The 16612-nt window shown below is 59.2% G+C and overlaps 2 protein-coding genes across 4 annotated transcripts in view; one reads left to right on the top strand and one right to left on the bottom strand.

Annotated features, from left to right (window-relative positions):
- RANGRF (RAN guanine nucleotide release factor) overlaps positions 1 to 16612 on the top strand; it is a 267398-nt gene that overhangs the window by 130044 nt on the left and 120742 nt on the right. The gene's annotated exons all lie outside the window — the stretch shown is intronic.
- On the bottom strand, positions 210 to 16040 carry PER1 (period circadian regulator 1). Of its 3 annotated transcripts, none has more exons than XM_050765221.1 (23): positions 16011 to 16040; positions 10073 to 10486; positions 9860 to 9958; positions 9615 to 9769; positions 9399 to 9520; positions 9106 to 9307; positions 8903 to 8954; positions 8296 to 8438; positions 7839 to 7917; positions 7655 to 7761; positions 7332 to 7485; positions 7124 to 7232; positions 6904 to 7035; positions 6559 to 6664; positions 6255 to 6426; positions 6034 to 6164; positions 5629 to 5808; positions 4425 to 4667; positions 2938 to 3548; positions 2321 to 2507; positions 1941 to 2130; positions 1481 to 1631; positions 210 to 1086 (listed from the first exon to the last, which is right to left on the bottom strand). In XM_050765221.1, exons 2-23 carry the CDS (start codon positions 10345 to 10347, stop codon positions 808 to 810), a joined length of 3879 nt encoding a protein of 1292 aa, XP_050621178.1. In that variant the 5' UTR covers positions 10348 to 10486; positions 16011 to 16040; the 3' UTR covers positions 210 to 807. The 3 variants fall into 3 exon arrangements, with proteins under 3 accessions (XP_050621178.1, XP_050621176.1, XP_050621177.1); XM_050765219.1 differs by lacking the exon at positions 16011 to 16040 and adding an exon at positions 11971 to 15510; XM_050765220.1 differs by lacking the exons at positions 5629 to 5808; positions 16011 to 16040 and adding an exon at positions 11971 to 15511.

The raw sequence follows: 16612 nt of genomic DNA, 5'->3' as shown, positions 1-16612 counted from the left end.
CTAGAGGGGACAGCAGAGTCAGAGCTGGGCGTGGATGTAGTAGGCTGAGCAGGGCCCTCACCTGGACAGGATGGGGGGAAAGAGGAATGGGGGTCTTCAGGGGATGGCCCTGTGCACCCTCACTACAACCTTCCTGGAAGCAGGGCCGAGTCCCTCCTAGACGCGCTCCCCTCACCCCAACCCCAAACTTCATTCCACAAAGTCCTGGCCGTTTTTATCTTTTTGTATTAAAAAAGTAGTAACAGACACAAATATCAAAAACACAAATGCCATCGGCAGAGGGTACAGCTGAGAACACCTGGGTCCCACCTGAGGGGCAGCACCAGGGACTCCATGGTCCACCAACCTCCCCCACCCCCAAGCAGCTAGGGGCTGGATCCCCCAGGTCCTGCTTGGGCCTCAGGCTCTCCTCCCATGTGGGGAGGAGGTGGGAGAGACAGCTGTCTCCCCCGATAAATAAGTGCAGCCCCAACCCTCAGGAGTCGGATTCAGGCTCAGCTAGGATATGGAGAGGCCACTTAAGCAGCCTGTCAGCAACTCTGTCCAGGGGAGGGAAGGATTCCTCTCCAAAGGTGGGAGGTGACACTCCTCTGGGCTGGGCTGGGCTGCGGAGTTCTGCTCTCTGCTCCCTACGAGGTCAGAGGCAGCCCCTGGATCCTGGGCTGGTGATGGGGGTCCGGCCCCCTATGGTGGGAGAAGCTGGGGCAGTTTCCCACTGGTTGGTCCAGCCACATCTGAGTTCTGAGAATTGGGACATAGGAGAAGAAAGCATCTTGTGGACTCCTGGAGATGGTCCCAGAATGGAGTCTAGCTCGTGCCGTTTCCTGCTGTAGGTAAGGCTGGACTGGCTGAGCTCCTGCTTTCTTTCTCCTCCTCCATGGCCAAGTCCTGAGAGCTTGAGGCCTTGGCCCCACCTTGGGCCCGGGCCTCCTCGCAGCCCTCACCCTCACCACTGCCGCCACCGCTGCTGCCCTGCTCGCCTCCACCCTCTTCCATGGGCTCCAGCCCCAGTCCATCCAGCTCTGAGAAGAGTGGGTCATCAGGGTGACCAGGATCTTGGGTGCTGCTCCCACAGTCCACACAGGCCTTGGTAAAAGAAATGGACATGAGGGAGTCAGAGAGGGTCCTCACTGCTAACCTGTCAGCCCAGCTTCCCACCCCCAGCCCACTGTGCTTCCGGAAATGTACTCCCAAGAAGCACCAGTCCACATATATGCACCTGCAGTCCAACAAGGTTGGAAGGTGCCTTGTGCCCTCTACCCAGCATTACAGGAGCGTCACAATGCACATTAGCATAGGATAGGCTGAGAAAAGTTCTGCAAAGACTCATGCAGCTTAATAATAATCCACAGCAAATTCAGTGGAATCAACAGTCTTCAGAATTAATGATCCAAGGATATTGAGATCAGCTCTTGGCCTCGATCCTTTGAACTTGACAAGCTCAATTCTTTTTTCTACCCCTGTCCCAGGCTTCTCTCACCATCACATCAAGAGCCCGAGGCAGTTGGCCCTTGCGGACCCAGGAGTGCACAGCGCCCAGTTCCCGCCGCTGGTCCTCAGAAAACCGGGGCTGCTGCCTCTGCATGGCTCGGAGCCGCTCCCGATCCTGCTTCAGCACAGAGGTCATGTCCCTGCCCGAGAAGGGGTTCAGAAGGCAGAGGCTGGGATCCAGGACCCGGACCAGGACCTGTGAAGCTGGCATCCTTCCTCTACCACAACTCCCCGCCTCATGCTCCTCCCCTAAACCAGGGCTATGGGAGGTCAAGGCTCCCAAGACCAGGAAACCGCTCTCCTCCTGGGAGGAACTAGTAACAGAGATCCAAGGGGCAGGGAGGATAGGAACCATCTATCCTATCCAGGACAGAGCTAGTCCCAGAAAAGAAAACTGCCCCCCTACTACCTCTGAAAGGAAGGCCAAGGCGGCCTCTGAAATGCCTCACCTGGAGGGTACCTGGTAAGTCATCATGACGCGCTGGTCAGCATTGGCCATGAGCAGCCAAATGGGATCCTGGAGCACGTACTTAATCACCTGGTCCCCCGGCTCAGCCCCGCCCCGAGCAGCCCCAGTCTCAGCCTCGGAAGAGTCGATGCTGCCAAAGTATTTGCTTGTGTGGCTGCTCTGGCTGCTGCCTGAGAAGTGGGGGGGCAGACCAGTGGAGTCAGGCTGGCTGCATGCCCACTCCGGGGGCCTCACAAGGCCTCCCTCAAAGGCCACATGTCCATCCCAATGGCCTTAGGAAGCTCCGCCAAGATGGGGCCTGGGCTCCCGGCTCCCCAGTCACTGCCCGACCCTGGGAGGTGTTGGAGGCGGGGCACTCACGAGTGATGCTGGCTGAGGTGCTGCCCCCCTCATGGGAGCCTGAACCAGACCCAGAGCCCAAGCCAGAGCCCAAGGAGCCCGAGGCTGCGGAGCCTGTGCCGGAGCGCGAGTCCTCTTGCAGCAGCAGTTCCAGCAGGTCGCTGGAGCCGGAAAGTGCGTCCTGATTGGAGGACTCAGTGACCTCCACCTGGAGAAGGGGACGGGGGCAAGGAGGGATGAAGGGGTCAGCACCTACGCTTCCCTTCAACTGTTCTCACTGGTTGTGGGCAGAGGCACATCCAACCCCAGTGGTCTCTGCTCCCCACTTCGTGACAGTAGGGCCAGGCTGAGAGAGAAGAAAGCTGGCGAAGAGTGGGGATGTGAGGCCAGACCCTTTCCAAGTGGCAGATACTCCCTCAGAAGTTACTGAGATGTCCTCACTACCTGTCAGACAGACAGGACTGTCCCTTCAATGAGGAGTTAGCCAATTTCTGCCTCATTCAGAAATTCAGCTGGGGTCTCCCTCCACCTCCTGGAGGCTGAGACACTGGCCTGGCAGAGGCAGCAGGCAGCATAAGGTGGCAAAGGGGCGGGGCTGGGGTGGGGACTGGCGGGCAGACGCAGGGATCAGTGCTCACCAGTCTGGCCTCTGGCTCAGCAGCCTCCTCACTGGGAGGTGGGGGCCCAGCACTGCTCCCAGGGCCCCCTGCACCAGCAGCCCCCTCAGCACGGGGGAGCTCCTCGAGCTGCAGCAGATTAAGCTGGAGTGGAGAGCTGCATCTTGAGTTGAACAGTGGAGAGTCCGGGCGGCGAGGAGGGCTTGGGGGGAGGGCGGGCAAGGATGGAGAAGGGGAGTACGAGGCAGGAGTGGGAGGCCCTTCAGCAGGGGTCTGGGGTGCCCCGTAAGGATAGCTGGATGGGGTTGGGAACAGATAGTTAGGGAGCACCAAGGCCACCATGGGGGTCACCAGAGGGGTGGGGAAAGCAGCCGGGGGCACAGATGTGGGAGCAGGGGGAAGAGGCTGGGGGCCTCCTCGAGGGGAGAACACTGGGAGAGGGTAGGGCTGGACAACTGCTGGGAAGGGGGTAGTGGCTGGTGGGGCAGGCCAGGGGGTGGAGGGTGGCACAGGTGAGGGGTGTGAGACGTAGCAGGGCGCTTCAGCCCGAGGGCTCTGGTGGTGGCGTGAGCGCTTGGCTTTGGATCGGCAGTGGTGTCGGCGGCTTGGGGGTGCGGGGCCGTGGTGGCAGCCTGTGGGAAAAGACTAGGGTTAGCGAGGGCCTCAACCTGGGGTTAGTGCCCCTGCTACCCACACTGCCGTGACACTCTGACCAGGGAGAGGGCAGGCCAAGGCTCCAGAGAGCTTCTCAACCCACACAGAATGGGGGGCTCAGGAGGTGGGGCACCTTCAGGGAAGAATCACAGGAGCCAGGGACAAGGGGATTTATTGAGAAAGGAACAAGGCCAGGGAGAGGTTACAAGAGGGGTCGAGCTGGGGGTGTGCGGAAGATGGAGGCACGCTGGCAGATGGAGGAGGCAGGGTGCGTCCATGGACACATGGACAGGTGGCTCTGGTCCCTCCGCCAAACTCCTGCGGGCGCTGCCAGCATAGGCGTTCCTCCTGCCCATCGAGGCCGTGTTCTGCCTAGCTTGCGATGGAGTGAAGAGGGGGGCTGGAAAGCCCAGTCCTGAGTCCTGCGTCTGCCTGCAGGGGGTCTCCCTCAGGCACCTGGAGGGGCTGCCTTCCACCTGCCCTTGAAGCCCAGACCCCACCCAGAGTTGGCCCAGAGTCTATGCATGTCTCTTCATCAGTGACAACTGACTCCTAAGTGGGCACACTTCCTGCCCCTGCCCCCAGGCTAGGCCTGAAGTCGCCTACCTGGAGCACAGCACTTCCGCCTGCCCGTCCCAGTGCCATCCCCCCAGGCTGCCCTCCTCTGGCTGCAGCCCAGAACCCCAGCCTAGTGGGGAGAAGCTAGCGAGGGACCTGTCCCTAGGCAGGCCTGGTGGTGGAACCACCACCAGCCTGGGTCCCTGGAGCAGAAACGCCTCCCTTAAGATCCACCCCCCGACAGTCCAGTCCTAGGCTGGGCAAAGGGCAGGCTCCGGCAGGCCCCAGGTGGCTACCTCGCTCGCCAAGGGCTGAGGGCGCTGTGGAAGAGCTGTCGAGTCCACGCAGCCTGCCCAGGTCTCGGAAGCGGCTGAGGAAGGCTTGCTCTTCCTTCTGTGTGTGCAGGGACAGCACGGCCTTGGTCAGCCCTACTGGACGGTAGGCATCTGGGGCTGGGTCAGGGGCTACTGTGGGGCTGGGGGCTGGGCTGGGGGCTGGGCCGGGGGCTAGGCCAGGCAGGTCCTCCATCATGATGATGTCTGAGGAAGGTGAAATACAGAAAGGTCATCAGAATCACCTCAGGGGTCAACAAATCCATACCACACCCTCCCTGTCCGATAGCCTAGCCAACCCCTGGTGGCTCTGCCCCACAGCCGAGCCTGGTCCCCATGTACGTTTCTTGGTCACCTCTCTGCCAAGGGCTGGCCCTGGGTCCTCTCCTCCATGCAAAGCTGGCCCAGAAGAGGAGACGATAGATACTCAGGTCCCTCCAGTGGCCACTCCCCTCCAGGAACTCTACTGGGATGACCCCCTCACAACTCTCGTTGGAAGAGAAGCCCACCCCTTGGCTTTCCCTCACACATTCTGTTTCTCTCCTTTTTTTTTGAGACAGAGTCTCGCTCTTTCTCCCAGGCTGGAGTGCAGGGACACGATCGCGGTTCACTGCAACCACCGCCTCCTGGATTCAAGCCATTCTCCTGCCTCAGCCTCCCAAGTAGCTGGGACTATAGGCGCGTGCCACCACGCCTGGCTAAGTTTTGCATTTTTAGTAGAGACAGAGTTTCACCATGATGCCCAGGCTGATCTCGAGCTCCTGATCTCAGGTGATCTTCCTACCTCAGCCTCCCAAAGTGCTGGGATTACAGGCCTGAGCCACCACGCCCAGCCCTTCACACATTTTCAAGGTCCATATCCAAAGACCCTTCAGGGAGCTTCAATTTTCCTCGCCTTCAGACCCTCTGTGGTCAGCACCTCAGGGCAAACCCCCTACCCCAGACTGTGTGTTTCAACTGACAGTAACAATACGAGAAGCAGAACAGGGGAAGGGCAAAGTCGAGAAGCCTGGCAGGGACGGGAGAGCAAGAAGCGGTAGCCCCAAGCCCCACGTCAAGGGAGGCCTCCTTCTCTCCATTGGGCTGGAAGGGAGGGGAAAGGCAGGAGGGAGCTCTAGCTGGGAGACTGGTAGAGCCCAAGCACTGCCCCCCAGCTCCACGCCCATACCCGACTCCGGGGGCTTCTTGTCTCCCACATGGACGATGGTGGAGCTGAAGCTACACTGACTGGTGACGGACACCACGCTCTCCGCCTTATTGGCCAGGGCGAGCGGGCTCAGGGTGCCTCCCACCACTGGCTCCTTCCGGGGGGTGGCCCCCTCCCCAGACAGCACTGCTGACGGCGGATCTGTGCAGAGAGATGGTGCCAGTTACCATCCCCACCCCCACTGGGAAGTCAGGAGAGAGGATCCCAGGGCAAAGGGGAAGGGGATGGTGGTAGGGAACAGTCTGGAGACCAGGAGGCTGGGGAGGAGGGCAGGGCACAGCAAGAGGGCCCAGCAGCAGAAGGGAAAAGACACAGGGCCACCGGGCCAGGACGGGGCAGTGGGAGCAGGGTGCACTGGGTCTTTACCTTTCTTGGTCCCCACAGGGACTGGACCAGTCCTCTGCTTGTCATCGTCAGAGGCTGAGGAGGTGGTGTAAGAGGAGGAGGAGACACATTTACGCTTAGTGGTGCTGGGGAGGTTGCAGCTCTCCAGATACCTGGTGATGGACACAGCAGAGGGCATCAAAGAAGGGCTTGGGGTGGGCAGGGCTAGAGCCCGAGGTGGAGAAGACGCCTGCAGGCCTTACCTGAGGATGCTGTCCAGGCAGTTGATCTGTTGGTAGGAGCAGCTGGAGGCTTCTTTCCTCTCGGCCTCCTCAGGGGCCAAGGCTAGTGGGGCCGGGATGGGAGCAGAGCCCGTCTCCAGCTCTGGGTCTGGGGATTGGCAGGGAAGGGTCCTGGCCTTGAATGTGCCTGTAGCTGGGGCAAAGAGAGAAAGAGGAAAATAGTCTTCTCAAGCTCACATGGAAAAAAACAGCAAATAGGTTGGCGGTGAAGATCAGGGGACCCCCCCAGGTCTGTCTCCTCACCCATACATTGTCACCAACTCACCAGGGAGGCGAGGCCGGGGCTGAGGCCGGGCCCGAGACTCAATAAAAAGCTGCTGGCCCTGGTGCTTCACCAGATGCACATCCTTACAGATCTGCTGGAAAGTCACCTGCAGGACAGCACCACAGTGAGCAGCAGCAGGGGGTGTGGCCAGTGTCAGGGGCCAAGGGCACAATAAAACAAGAAAGTACCAGTGGGGAGGCGCCTTGATGAGAGCAGGGTAAGAAGGAAACGGCAGGAAGGAGAGGGCAAAGGGGGATCGGGCAAGACTCTGGGACTGGCAGTGCTGGTTCCGAGGAGGAGAGGGGAAAGGGCGATTAGAGAACGCGGTGGGAGCAGGTCACTCACTGGCGCAGGAGGCCCAGGCCCCTCTGCATCACCCCCGTTGCTATCACTGGAGGAGCCGGGGCTGTGGAGAGGGCCTGGAGATGTCACGGGGCCGACTCCACAGAGTCCTGTGGGGCTGGGGCTGTGCACGGGCTGCAGCGGGGAGAGGGCAGGTTAGATGGCTTGATCCTACTTCCCACCCCCTTCTTCACCTCCCACGCTCCCTCTCCGCTACTCTCACCTGTAGCAGCAGCCGGTGGATCTGCTCTGACAGCTCCTGGATATCAGTGTCCAGGGTCGGAGCTGGGCTGGGGGCCGGGGGAGTGAACACATCCTCATTCAGCGGGGCCCTGTAGGGTGGAGAAGAGTGAGTCCAGCCTGGCCCAGTCCTGTCCCCCACCACACTGCCCTATCCCCAACGCCAGCTCGGGGACATGGCCCCCACTTACGTGCGTACTTTGTGGCGGCCCAACACGAAGGCTACCTTGCGGCTCCAGGGATGCACAAAGCCAGCCCAACTGGTGTCCATGGTGACATACTCCCCGTTGCGGGCACAGAAGCGGATGGGGGAGTGGTCGAAGGGCTGGCCCGCCAACTGCAGGACTGATGGAAGTGGGAAAGGAGGAGGGGTCAAAGGGAGGGAGAGCTGAGTAATGGGGAGGCCATGGCACTGGAGATCCAGGAGAGCAAGGCACCAAGAGACCCAACCTGAAGGGCAGCCATTCAAAAGCCCGGGACAGTGGGAAGGGTGAGCAGGGCAAGAGGAACTCACTCTTCTTGTGGATAGCCAGCATGAGGGGTCGGTCCTCAGGGTGCAGGAACAGGAGCACTGGGGCCCCCAGGAGGTCCTGGGGCAGGTAGCCCAGCAGGGGGGCAGCCCTGAATGGGAAGGAGGCATCAGAGTGGCCGTGGCCTCAGCCCTGGCTGCCCTCCTCTCCTCTAGGTCCTATCCTCACCTTTCATCCACATCCTGGAAGAGGCAGCTGGGCGTGTGCCGTGTAGTGAAAATCCTCTTGTCAGGGGGTATCCGGGGAGCTGAGGCACAGAGTGTGGTTACTGGGTTTCGTCCAGAATGCCCAACTCCTCAGCCCTCCACTCTGCCTGGGCCCAGGCTGGCTGACGATTTGCCACACAGCTGTGCCCTGGGCACTATGGGCCCAAAGATGGTCTGGGCCAATCCTATGCCCTGTACCAGTACCACGACTGAGAGCAAGCAAGGAATTCTTCTCTACCCTCCTCTAGCTCAGTGATACTCAACTCTACCTCTAAAAGGAGCTCAAATCCTCATCTTTACAAAAGCTTTTCTTGTTCCAAAATTCAAAGGGTCTGGCTAAGCCTCCCAAATTCATGCCTGACCATGAGGAAATGTCCTTCCTCCCAGCCCCCACCAGGCCAGGGCCCAGACCTGCTCACCTTCGTAACCCGAGTGGATGCGCTCTGCAATCAGCAGGCAGCACGGCTGCGCAGGGGCCCCATCTGAGACCCGGATCTTGGTCACATACGGGGTTAGGCGGAATGGCTGGTACCGAGGCCCTGGATCCCGGTCAGGACCTCCTCTAGCAAAGCAGAGAGGAGCATTAGGGACTTTCAACAGAGAGCCACCCACTCTTCCAACCACAAGATCACAGCACACAACAGCAAAGACCCTGAGGAGGGGGCAGAAAGAGGCAGAGGTAGGCCGGGCACAGTGGCTCGTGCCTTTAATCCCAGCACTTTGAGAGGCCAAGGCAGGCGGATCACCTGAGGTCAGGAGTTCAAGACACCAGCCTGGCCAACATGGTGAAACCCCATCTCTACTAAAAATACAAAAATTAGCTAGGCGTGGCGGCGCCTGTAATCCTAGCTACTTGGGAGGCTGAGGCAGGAGAATCGCTTGAACCTGGGAGGCAGAGGTTGCAGTGAGCTGAGATCATGCCACTGCACTCCAGCCTAGGCGACAGAATGAGACTCCCTTTCAAAAAACAAAAAACAAAAAACAAAAAAAAGGAGGCAGAGGTCTTCTCCACCTCCCCTCACCTACCTGATACGGCAGAAGACAGACTTCTCCTGGGTAAAGTCCCTGAGGCCTGAACCTGAGACAGACAAGAGAGGAGTGAGCACAGCCTCCCGCCCCTTCCCTAGGCTGCGAAGAACCCACTAAGGGAAAGTCTGGGTCCCCTGGCCCCTCACAGCAGGAACTTCCTGGGACTGCTCATGCCTCCTCACAGTGCTTGGGCACCTTACCTGCTGAGGCCCCTGTGCCCCAGGTGGGCAGGCGAGATGGAGCAGTGGAACCATAGAAGACTCCCACATCCTGGGGAGCCAGGAGCTCGGAGAAGCGGGTACCCCGGAACACGTCCCGCTTGCAACGCAGCAGGACAGCTGCCTGCTCCGAAATGTAGACGATTCGGCCCGTCAGGAAGGAGACAGCCACTGAGAAGGTATCCTGGCAGGAAGGGGAGAGCAAGAGCAGATTGAAGAGCTGAGGGAGAAGGGGTAGGGGTGCATCGGGATGGAGAGGCCAGGCGGCCGCTGACCTGGTTACGAAGCGTGTACTCAGACGTGATGTGCTCCAGCTCCTCCAGGGTATAGGTGGACATGTCCATGGAGCAAGGCTCGCCCTCCTCCAGGCTCCACTGCTGGTAGTATTCCTGGTTGGCTGCAGGGTGGAGGCAGTGAGGCATTCAGTAAGGAGGCTGCCTCAACACAGGAGCCCAGGTCCTGGCCATTCCCTCTTGGGACATACCACTTACCCTGCACTTGCTTGACACAGGCCAGCGCGTACTGCAGCGTGGCCAGGGTCCCAGAGCGGCCCTTGCCCCGGCGCTCTGGTGGCAGTCGAAGCTTGAGCTCTCGAAGTGCTGTCATGAGTTCCTTCTGGGTCCTCGCCCGGGCTGACTGTTCACTGCTGCGGGGCCCACAGGGAAGGAGATAAAGACATTAGTCCCAGAGTGTGGCCTGGGCCCCCAGACCTCTCCTCCAGCCTCACTCGACGTACCTGCAGCCACTGGTGGACGGGTTGTCCTGCTCTGAGCTGGCACTCAGGAGGCTGTAGGCAATGGAACTGCTAGGTGGGGATGGGCTCTGAGAGTTTGTGCTAGGAGACAGCAACAGGCCCAGTTACAGGTAGGGCCAGCAGCGTGAGGCCTGTCACCCAGCTCTGCCTGCTCACAAGACCACTCCTAGAGCCAACATACACATCCATACGCACCTCTTGCTGCTCTCAGTGGTCTCCAGCAGGGCTGAGTCCTTGCCATTGCCTGAGGAGGAGCTGTGTGAGCTCCGCTGAGATGCGCCCCTGGACTCATGCCCGTTGGACTCATTGCCACTTGAACCATTGCTGTTGGCATCGGTGTCATCAGCCAGGCTGGGGCCTGGGCAAGGCCGGTGCTGTGGGGGCCCAGGGGATGGGACCCCCCCAGGACAAAATGATTCCCCAGGCCTGGGGTCCCCTCCCCCATCAGCCCCTTCTAGGGGGCCACTCATGTCTGGGCCATGGGGAGAACAGAACAGAGAAGGCGAAGAGGCCACCACGGATGCACGGGGGGGCCTGGAGGCCTGGCTGAGGGAGTGAGGTGGAAGATTTAAGTCTCTGAGGGTTGACAAGTTCGAGCACAGCCAGTACCTGGAGAGGGAAACCAGGAAGTAGAGTTTGCAGAAAGCTGGTTTGTTAACTCCAGAGCACCTGCTGGCTTCACTCAGACTTTCCCCTGCCTGGCCTCATGCGGGACTGATGGGAGTGGGACCCAGGCCTGGGGCTTCCAATGGAGAGTCAGGATGTTTCCTGTACCCTTAGGGGGGCTGCAAGTGGGAGAAAGTTCTCCGGAGCCTTCCTTCACATCCTCTGCCACCCTGGCCTGAGCAGTCGATAACTACGGCTGTCGGCAAAAACCTGGACACTTCCCATTCCCCAGTTCCCATTAGGTCTCCACTCTGCCTGGGCCTCCAAGGCCTCGGAGCAGGGGGTGAGCTGGTCGCCTCCTATATTTAGGCCTCCAGACTAATTTTATCCGGGGGCGGTGCCACCCCCGCTGCACATGCGCGCCGACGTGCGCGGCCCCACCACGCGCTTCCGCCGCCGCCACGGTCGCCAGGGAAACCGACGTCAGCTGCTGAGCTCAGCGGTTGCTGGAGGGACCACAGGAGGGCAGAAGGAGCGACCCCTCCCCCATTTCCCGGCGGAAGTGGGGGAACGGCCCACTCTCACACTGGTGGGTGCGGCCGGGGGTCACGCATCCTTTACAGATCCCCAGTCCCAGGATGGCTCAGTGGCCGCACGAAGTGGGACGGCCTATTAGGATTCCAGGGTTGTCCTGGCTTCCCTAGGACGAAACACGACGGCCACCGCCCTCCGCGCAAAAGCCCCTCAACCTGACTCTCGCCTGGATCCCAATCATTCTGCTCAAGACAACACAGCCTTTCCTTCTTTAGCCCCTGCGCTGCTTCCCCACCGCGAGGACCGAAGCCGGCAAACTGCCATCGTCAAGGACCCGAGGATCCTCTCAAAAAAGAGTCCCCTACTTTTCTGGCCAGACCCCCACCCCAAGTCTTGGGCAGAAGAGGCACAACACCAACAGATCGTTCTTCCCCTACTCCCCGTCTAACCACACCCCCACTACTGAGCATTTTCTCAGCGCCAGGCGAAAAGGGAAGGTTGTGGCCAACAGCAGGAACTAGCGCTGGGAACGGGATGTTCCAGTCCGAAGTGGGCTGACATCACAGGCGGCGCAGGGCCAGGGACTGGAGAGCAGAGACACGGGGAGCGCCGAAAGCCTAATGGGGTCCTGGTACGGGGGCAAACCTGGGGCCCCTCGAGTAACGAGCAAGAAGACCAGGGCATGCCCGCTGAGTCGGCTGTGGGGCCGGGCAAGATGGGACGGGGAGGTGGGGACAAGCTGGAGGTAAGGTGAGTGGGTCAGGAGTGCAGACTCCCGGTGCAAGATTTCGAGGAGCACTTCGGTCCCCGGGGGCGGGGAGAGGGTGGGTAGCGGTAAGGACGACAGTGTGCCCTCTGACTGGCTGGGCCAAAAGTAGCCCATCAGATTGGAAGTGGCAGCGGTCCGGCTCAGGGACGGAGATCGGCCCCAGGATGGCCGCAGAGATGCCTACCTGGTCGCGGGAGTGTCCTCGGCCCGCCTGCCCGCCGCTGCTCCAGCCCGCAGCCGAGTGGAAGCTCCACCGGGCGGGGAGGCGGGTTGCATAATGCCGGGCACTGCCCCCTCATTGGCCTCTTGCCGACAGAGCCGCAGGCCCCGCCCCCGATTGGCTGGGGATCTCTTCCCGGCGCCTGATTGGCTAGTGGCCTCCACTAAGGTCAGGGCTGTGTCACACACACGGGCGCACGTGGACCTGGGTGCTGGTGCTGGGCTGAAGAGCCTCAGACACCGCCCAGCCAATGGGCGCAGGACGCTTGCACAGTGAATAATGGAAGGGAGGAGAGAGGGAGGTACGCTGCGCCTCTTTAGGGAAAAAACCCGGGCCAGAGTAGGTGCTCAAGACTTGCCTATTTCCTGAACGCACTAGCCTTGCAGAACACAACATCTTGGCATCTTCGCCCTTCCAGTGGTGGGGAAAAGGAATGGCGCTGGGAGTTAGGCCACGCTGGATGAGATGGGTGGTCCTTGAGAGGAGGGGACAGACAGAAACCTGGCTGGGCCTCTCCTGGGTTCCTGTCCCAACCTTGTTCCTTCCCAACCTTCGTTCTACATAATGAAGCCCTTTAACCGAAGCACTTCCTCTGACACTTCAAATCCTGGGAGAGGACAGTTAAGGGCCCACGTGTGATTGGTGGGTGAGTGGGTGGAGGAAAGATGCGGACAATGGAAGGAGCGACCAGAGCCAATAGTGGCTGTGAAGAGAAACAATGGCAGGTGCTTCTATGGCCACTCAGAGAAAAGGTCTCTGGGCAGCCTACGTGGTCTAGTACTTCCCTCCAGAGAACACAGCCACCCACAATTAAGGCTGCCCCAAAAGTGGGGGCCAGGAAGCCAGGACTACAGAGGGACCAAGGGGATGGCAAAGAGGCTAGCTGGGGCCCTAGACAGAGAAAGGTGGGGTGGCAAGGGCTTCATATTTCCACTGCTTGGAAAAGAGAAAGCCAAACTCCAGGGGTCCAGCCGGAACGTCATCTGTCTCATTCACTGTACTGTCCAGAGCCCAGGCCAGGACCTGACACATGGCAAGTGATCGATAAATACGGTAACATGATTTTTTTTTTTTTTTTAAAAACAAGGATAGGTTGGGGAGGTGGAGAAAGAGTGTAAACAGGAGAAAGGGGGCTGGGAATTCTAATTCTTTTAAAGAGGGGAGTAGTCCTAGAAAGAAAACAGGGGAACGATTTGCAAGCAATAAAATGTTAGTCTGGTCCCAGGAGAACTGCAATTACACAGCCCCCTCGATCCAGGACCATGATGAGTAGTTCCTCGCAGGGCTCCCTGGAAACGTGGGTAGTAGATGAACAGGCCTCCAAGCAGCTGCTGACATAATCATTGTGGGGGCACGCCCCTCACTGTCACGTGGCCTAAACTTTCCTGAACAATGAGGGGAGGGTGAAGGGGAGGGCTCTGTGGAAAAGCTGGGACAAGAGTGTGTTATAAATTAACCCAGAAAAATCGAAACAGGAAAACAAAGATTCAGGAGCCTGGAGGCCGGGCGTGGTGGCTCACGCCTGTAATCCCAGCACTTTGGGAGGCTGAGGCAGGCAGATCACCTGAGTTCGGGAGTTCGAGACCAGCCTGACCAACATGGAGAAACCCTCTCTCTACTAAAAAAAAAAAAAAAAAAAAGATTCAGGAGGCTGGATTCTCAGTCTCCTCTCCCTGAAAATGATCCTCCCCACCCCAACTCATACTGTGGCCTTGGCCTTGTCTCATTTGCAGACACCTCTTCCCTGAAAACACAGTTTTTCTCCCCCCTCGGGGATTTAGGTGTGATCCCCCCTGACCTAGGCAGTCCTTGCTCTCCCGCCTCCATCTCCCTATCTGTCTTTTGCATACACAAAAGGCTCCAGCCCTCCAGCAGCCCCCGCTTGCTCCCAAGGCTCTTGTTGTCCTGCTTCACCGTCCCCACAGTAACCAGGCCCTGCTGCCGTCAATGGAGGCGAGGGGGCGGGAGACAGCGGTGACGTCAAAGCGGAAGAAGGGGGCGGGGCGAGGCTGCCGGGGAATGTGGGGCAGGGAGGCTGGAGAGCCTGGAGAGGCAGCGGTTTGGGAGGCGGCCAGCCCGAGAGGGCGGCGGCCAGCGCACTTGGGAACATCATGTTCTCTTGGCTGGTGGCCCAGGACATGCACCCGGCCTGGGCGCCTCCCCCAACCAAACGACAGCCGTCCTGTCCCAAAGCCAGGGATTCCTGGAGAGAGGATTAGGAGGAAGGGGGCCCCCTCCCCACACCTCCTCGCCACCACGCCTGGCTCTCTTTTCAGGACTCCCATCTGCCCGCTCCTCAGCTTGTTCCTGCAGCTCTGGCTTTTCCTCTCTCCCAAACTGTACACATCTGCTGGCCTGGTACCAAAGACCCAGGGCGGAGAAGTTGGAGGCCCAGACTCTGGGAGAAAACACGCACCTTTTTCTCCCTTCCAGAAGCCCTCCCTCAGAGCCTGAATCTCTTGTTATTATGGCAGTGGGGGTGGGCGCGGGAGGCGGGGAGGACAGGGAGGAGAAGGGGCCTAGGATGAGAAAATCAAACTGGGACAGAGCAAGTGGCCCAATCTGGGGCCTGGATCCTGGGAGAGGGCTAGAAGGGAGGAATGAGGGAATTTGGACTGCTGCCTGAAGACCAGAAGAGCCAGGAAGAGAGAAATGGGACGCCATCAAAACTTGCAGAAAAACTTGAGAATGTGAGACTAGTCCCCAGCCACAGCAGGCACATAAATCTCTCACCATGACCCAGGCATTATGATAAGCACTTTACATTATTTCATCCCCAGAACAACCCCGTGAGATAGGTATTATTACCCCCATTCTCGGGGGGATAACTAAGGCACAGAAGTTACTAAACTTGTCCAGTTCCTCATAACATGGTCTCAAGCTCTTAACAAATGGAGCCCAGGATTCAAAAATCTGAACTCTAATAATGGCTTGTCATTCTGGTTTCTTACCCTTCAGCAACCTGTGAGGTGTTAACCAACCTGTAAGCTGCATTCCAGCACTGGCAAACCTGGCCTCTCAAATACCCAGCCAATTCTAAGTTTGGTGCCAGGAACACAGACTGCATCCAACCCCTTTCTCTGCCTTAGGCCTGATCCCAAGACACTGTTTGCACTCCCCACACACTTAACATCATAGCCCATTTTCCCAGGCTCACAAAGTGCTTGAGACCACCCTAGCAGCCACCAGCCCCAATGATTTCCTACGAAGCCCACTTTCTCACTTTTCTACCTTATGTCAGGCCAACTTTACCAGACGCCTGGCCTGGTTGTTTGTACAGACAGATATCAAAACACCTTGTTGGTGCCTCCCCACCTCCAGCGGCTCAGGAGGACGTGCACAGCCAATCTGCACAAATCCCAACCCTATCACTCGTCTCAGAACTCAATAGTTGCTACCCCACGTCTATTCTCAAGGACGACTCTGAGGCCTAAACCCTTCCGTTTAACATGAGAAAGACACCGGAGCCGTAATGTGACTGGCTCTGGGTCTCACAAATTATCACACCATCCTTTCTCATATCAGCATGCCAACCCTTTGGTACCCTCCGATTTGCCCTACCAGGGCATCCCTCCCGTCTTCGAACCTCTGCCTCTTTCAAGTGTTTAAGGCGACCACCCAAACAGCAGCCACTAAAACATTCTCCATCAGCTCTCAAGGGTCCCGTTCCGATACCTCCCTGGGAGCAGGGGCTCCTTCAGTCCCGACCTGAAAGGGAGCTCCCTCAGGTCGCAGAAGGCTTCCGAGCCCTTCCCCCCGGGCAGTCAAGTGTCCAGAGACTCTAGGGGGGCGAGGGATCTGATGTCACTAACTCCCACCCCGTCCCTCTAGCCCTGAGTTCGTGGTCCCTACTCTCCACAACCATCAGAGCTCCCACCGGAGCTATCACGTATTGGCATGATCCCACACACACACTCTATTTAACACCTTCCCAAACGGCCACACCACCCCGGAAAAGTCCACATCGACCGCCCCGCATCTCTTCCCCATCCCCGGGCACTCACCGCTCGGCGCGCACGCACACTCCAGATTTCTTCTAGGACTTCTAGCATTACGCGGGCTCCTCCAAACCCGCCCACGGGCCGCGCTGCCACGCCCCCCACGCTTATTGGCTTAGGGGCGCCGACCCATGCCCCGTGCCGCGTGCAGCCATCGGCCCCCGCACAGCCTCCATTGGCGCCTCCGGCCGCCATCGTCTTCTCATTGGTCAGCAGGCCGACGGGGGCGGGAGAGATACACGTGCGAGAGGGGCCGCCCCAACGCGGCGATTGGAAGCCTGACCGGAAGCCACGCCCTCCACACTTCTGAGGTTCTTATTGGCTGAGGAAATAACCCCCGACCTGCCAAGATTGGTGACGTCAGTGCCAGTCCTGCTCTCCAAGCTTTCTCATAGGCTGAGAGGTCTTGGAGCTGTAGGGTACACGTGCCGGCGGTCTCACGCGGCAGCTTGTTTACCCAGAGGCTGGGGATTTTCCTTGACGACACTCTTAACCACGGCTGCTAAATCTGCGCAGGCGCAGCGAGCGTGACCTGCACGCAGGCGCAGACGTGAGCGGTGGCACAGTATAAGGCTCAGTTTGTACAGAGACCCGGGCATGACAAGGGG

This window comes from Macaca thibetana, chromosome 16, assembly GCF_024542745.1.
Source record: "Macaca thibetana thibetana isolate TM-01 chromosome 16, ASM2454274v1, whole genome shotgun sequence".
In the NCBI taxonomy this organism is placed as follows: Eukaryota; Metazoa; Chordata; class Mammalia; order Primates; family Cercopithecidae; genus Macaca; species Macaca thibetana.
The sequence above is the reverse complement of the archived record's forward strand: the minus strand, read 5'-3'. Positions and strand labels throughout refer to the sequence as shown.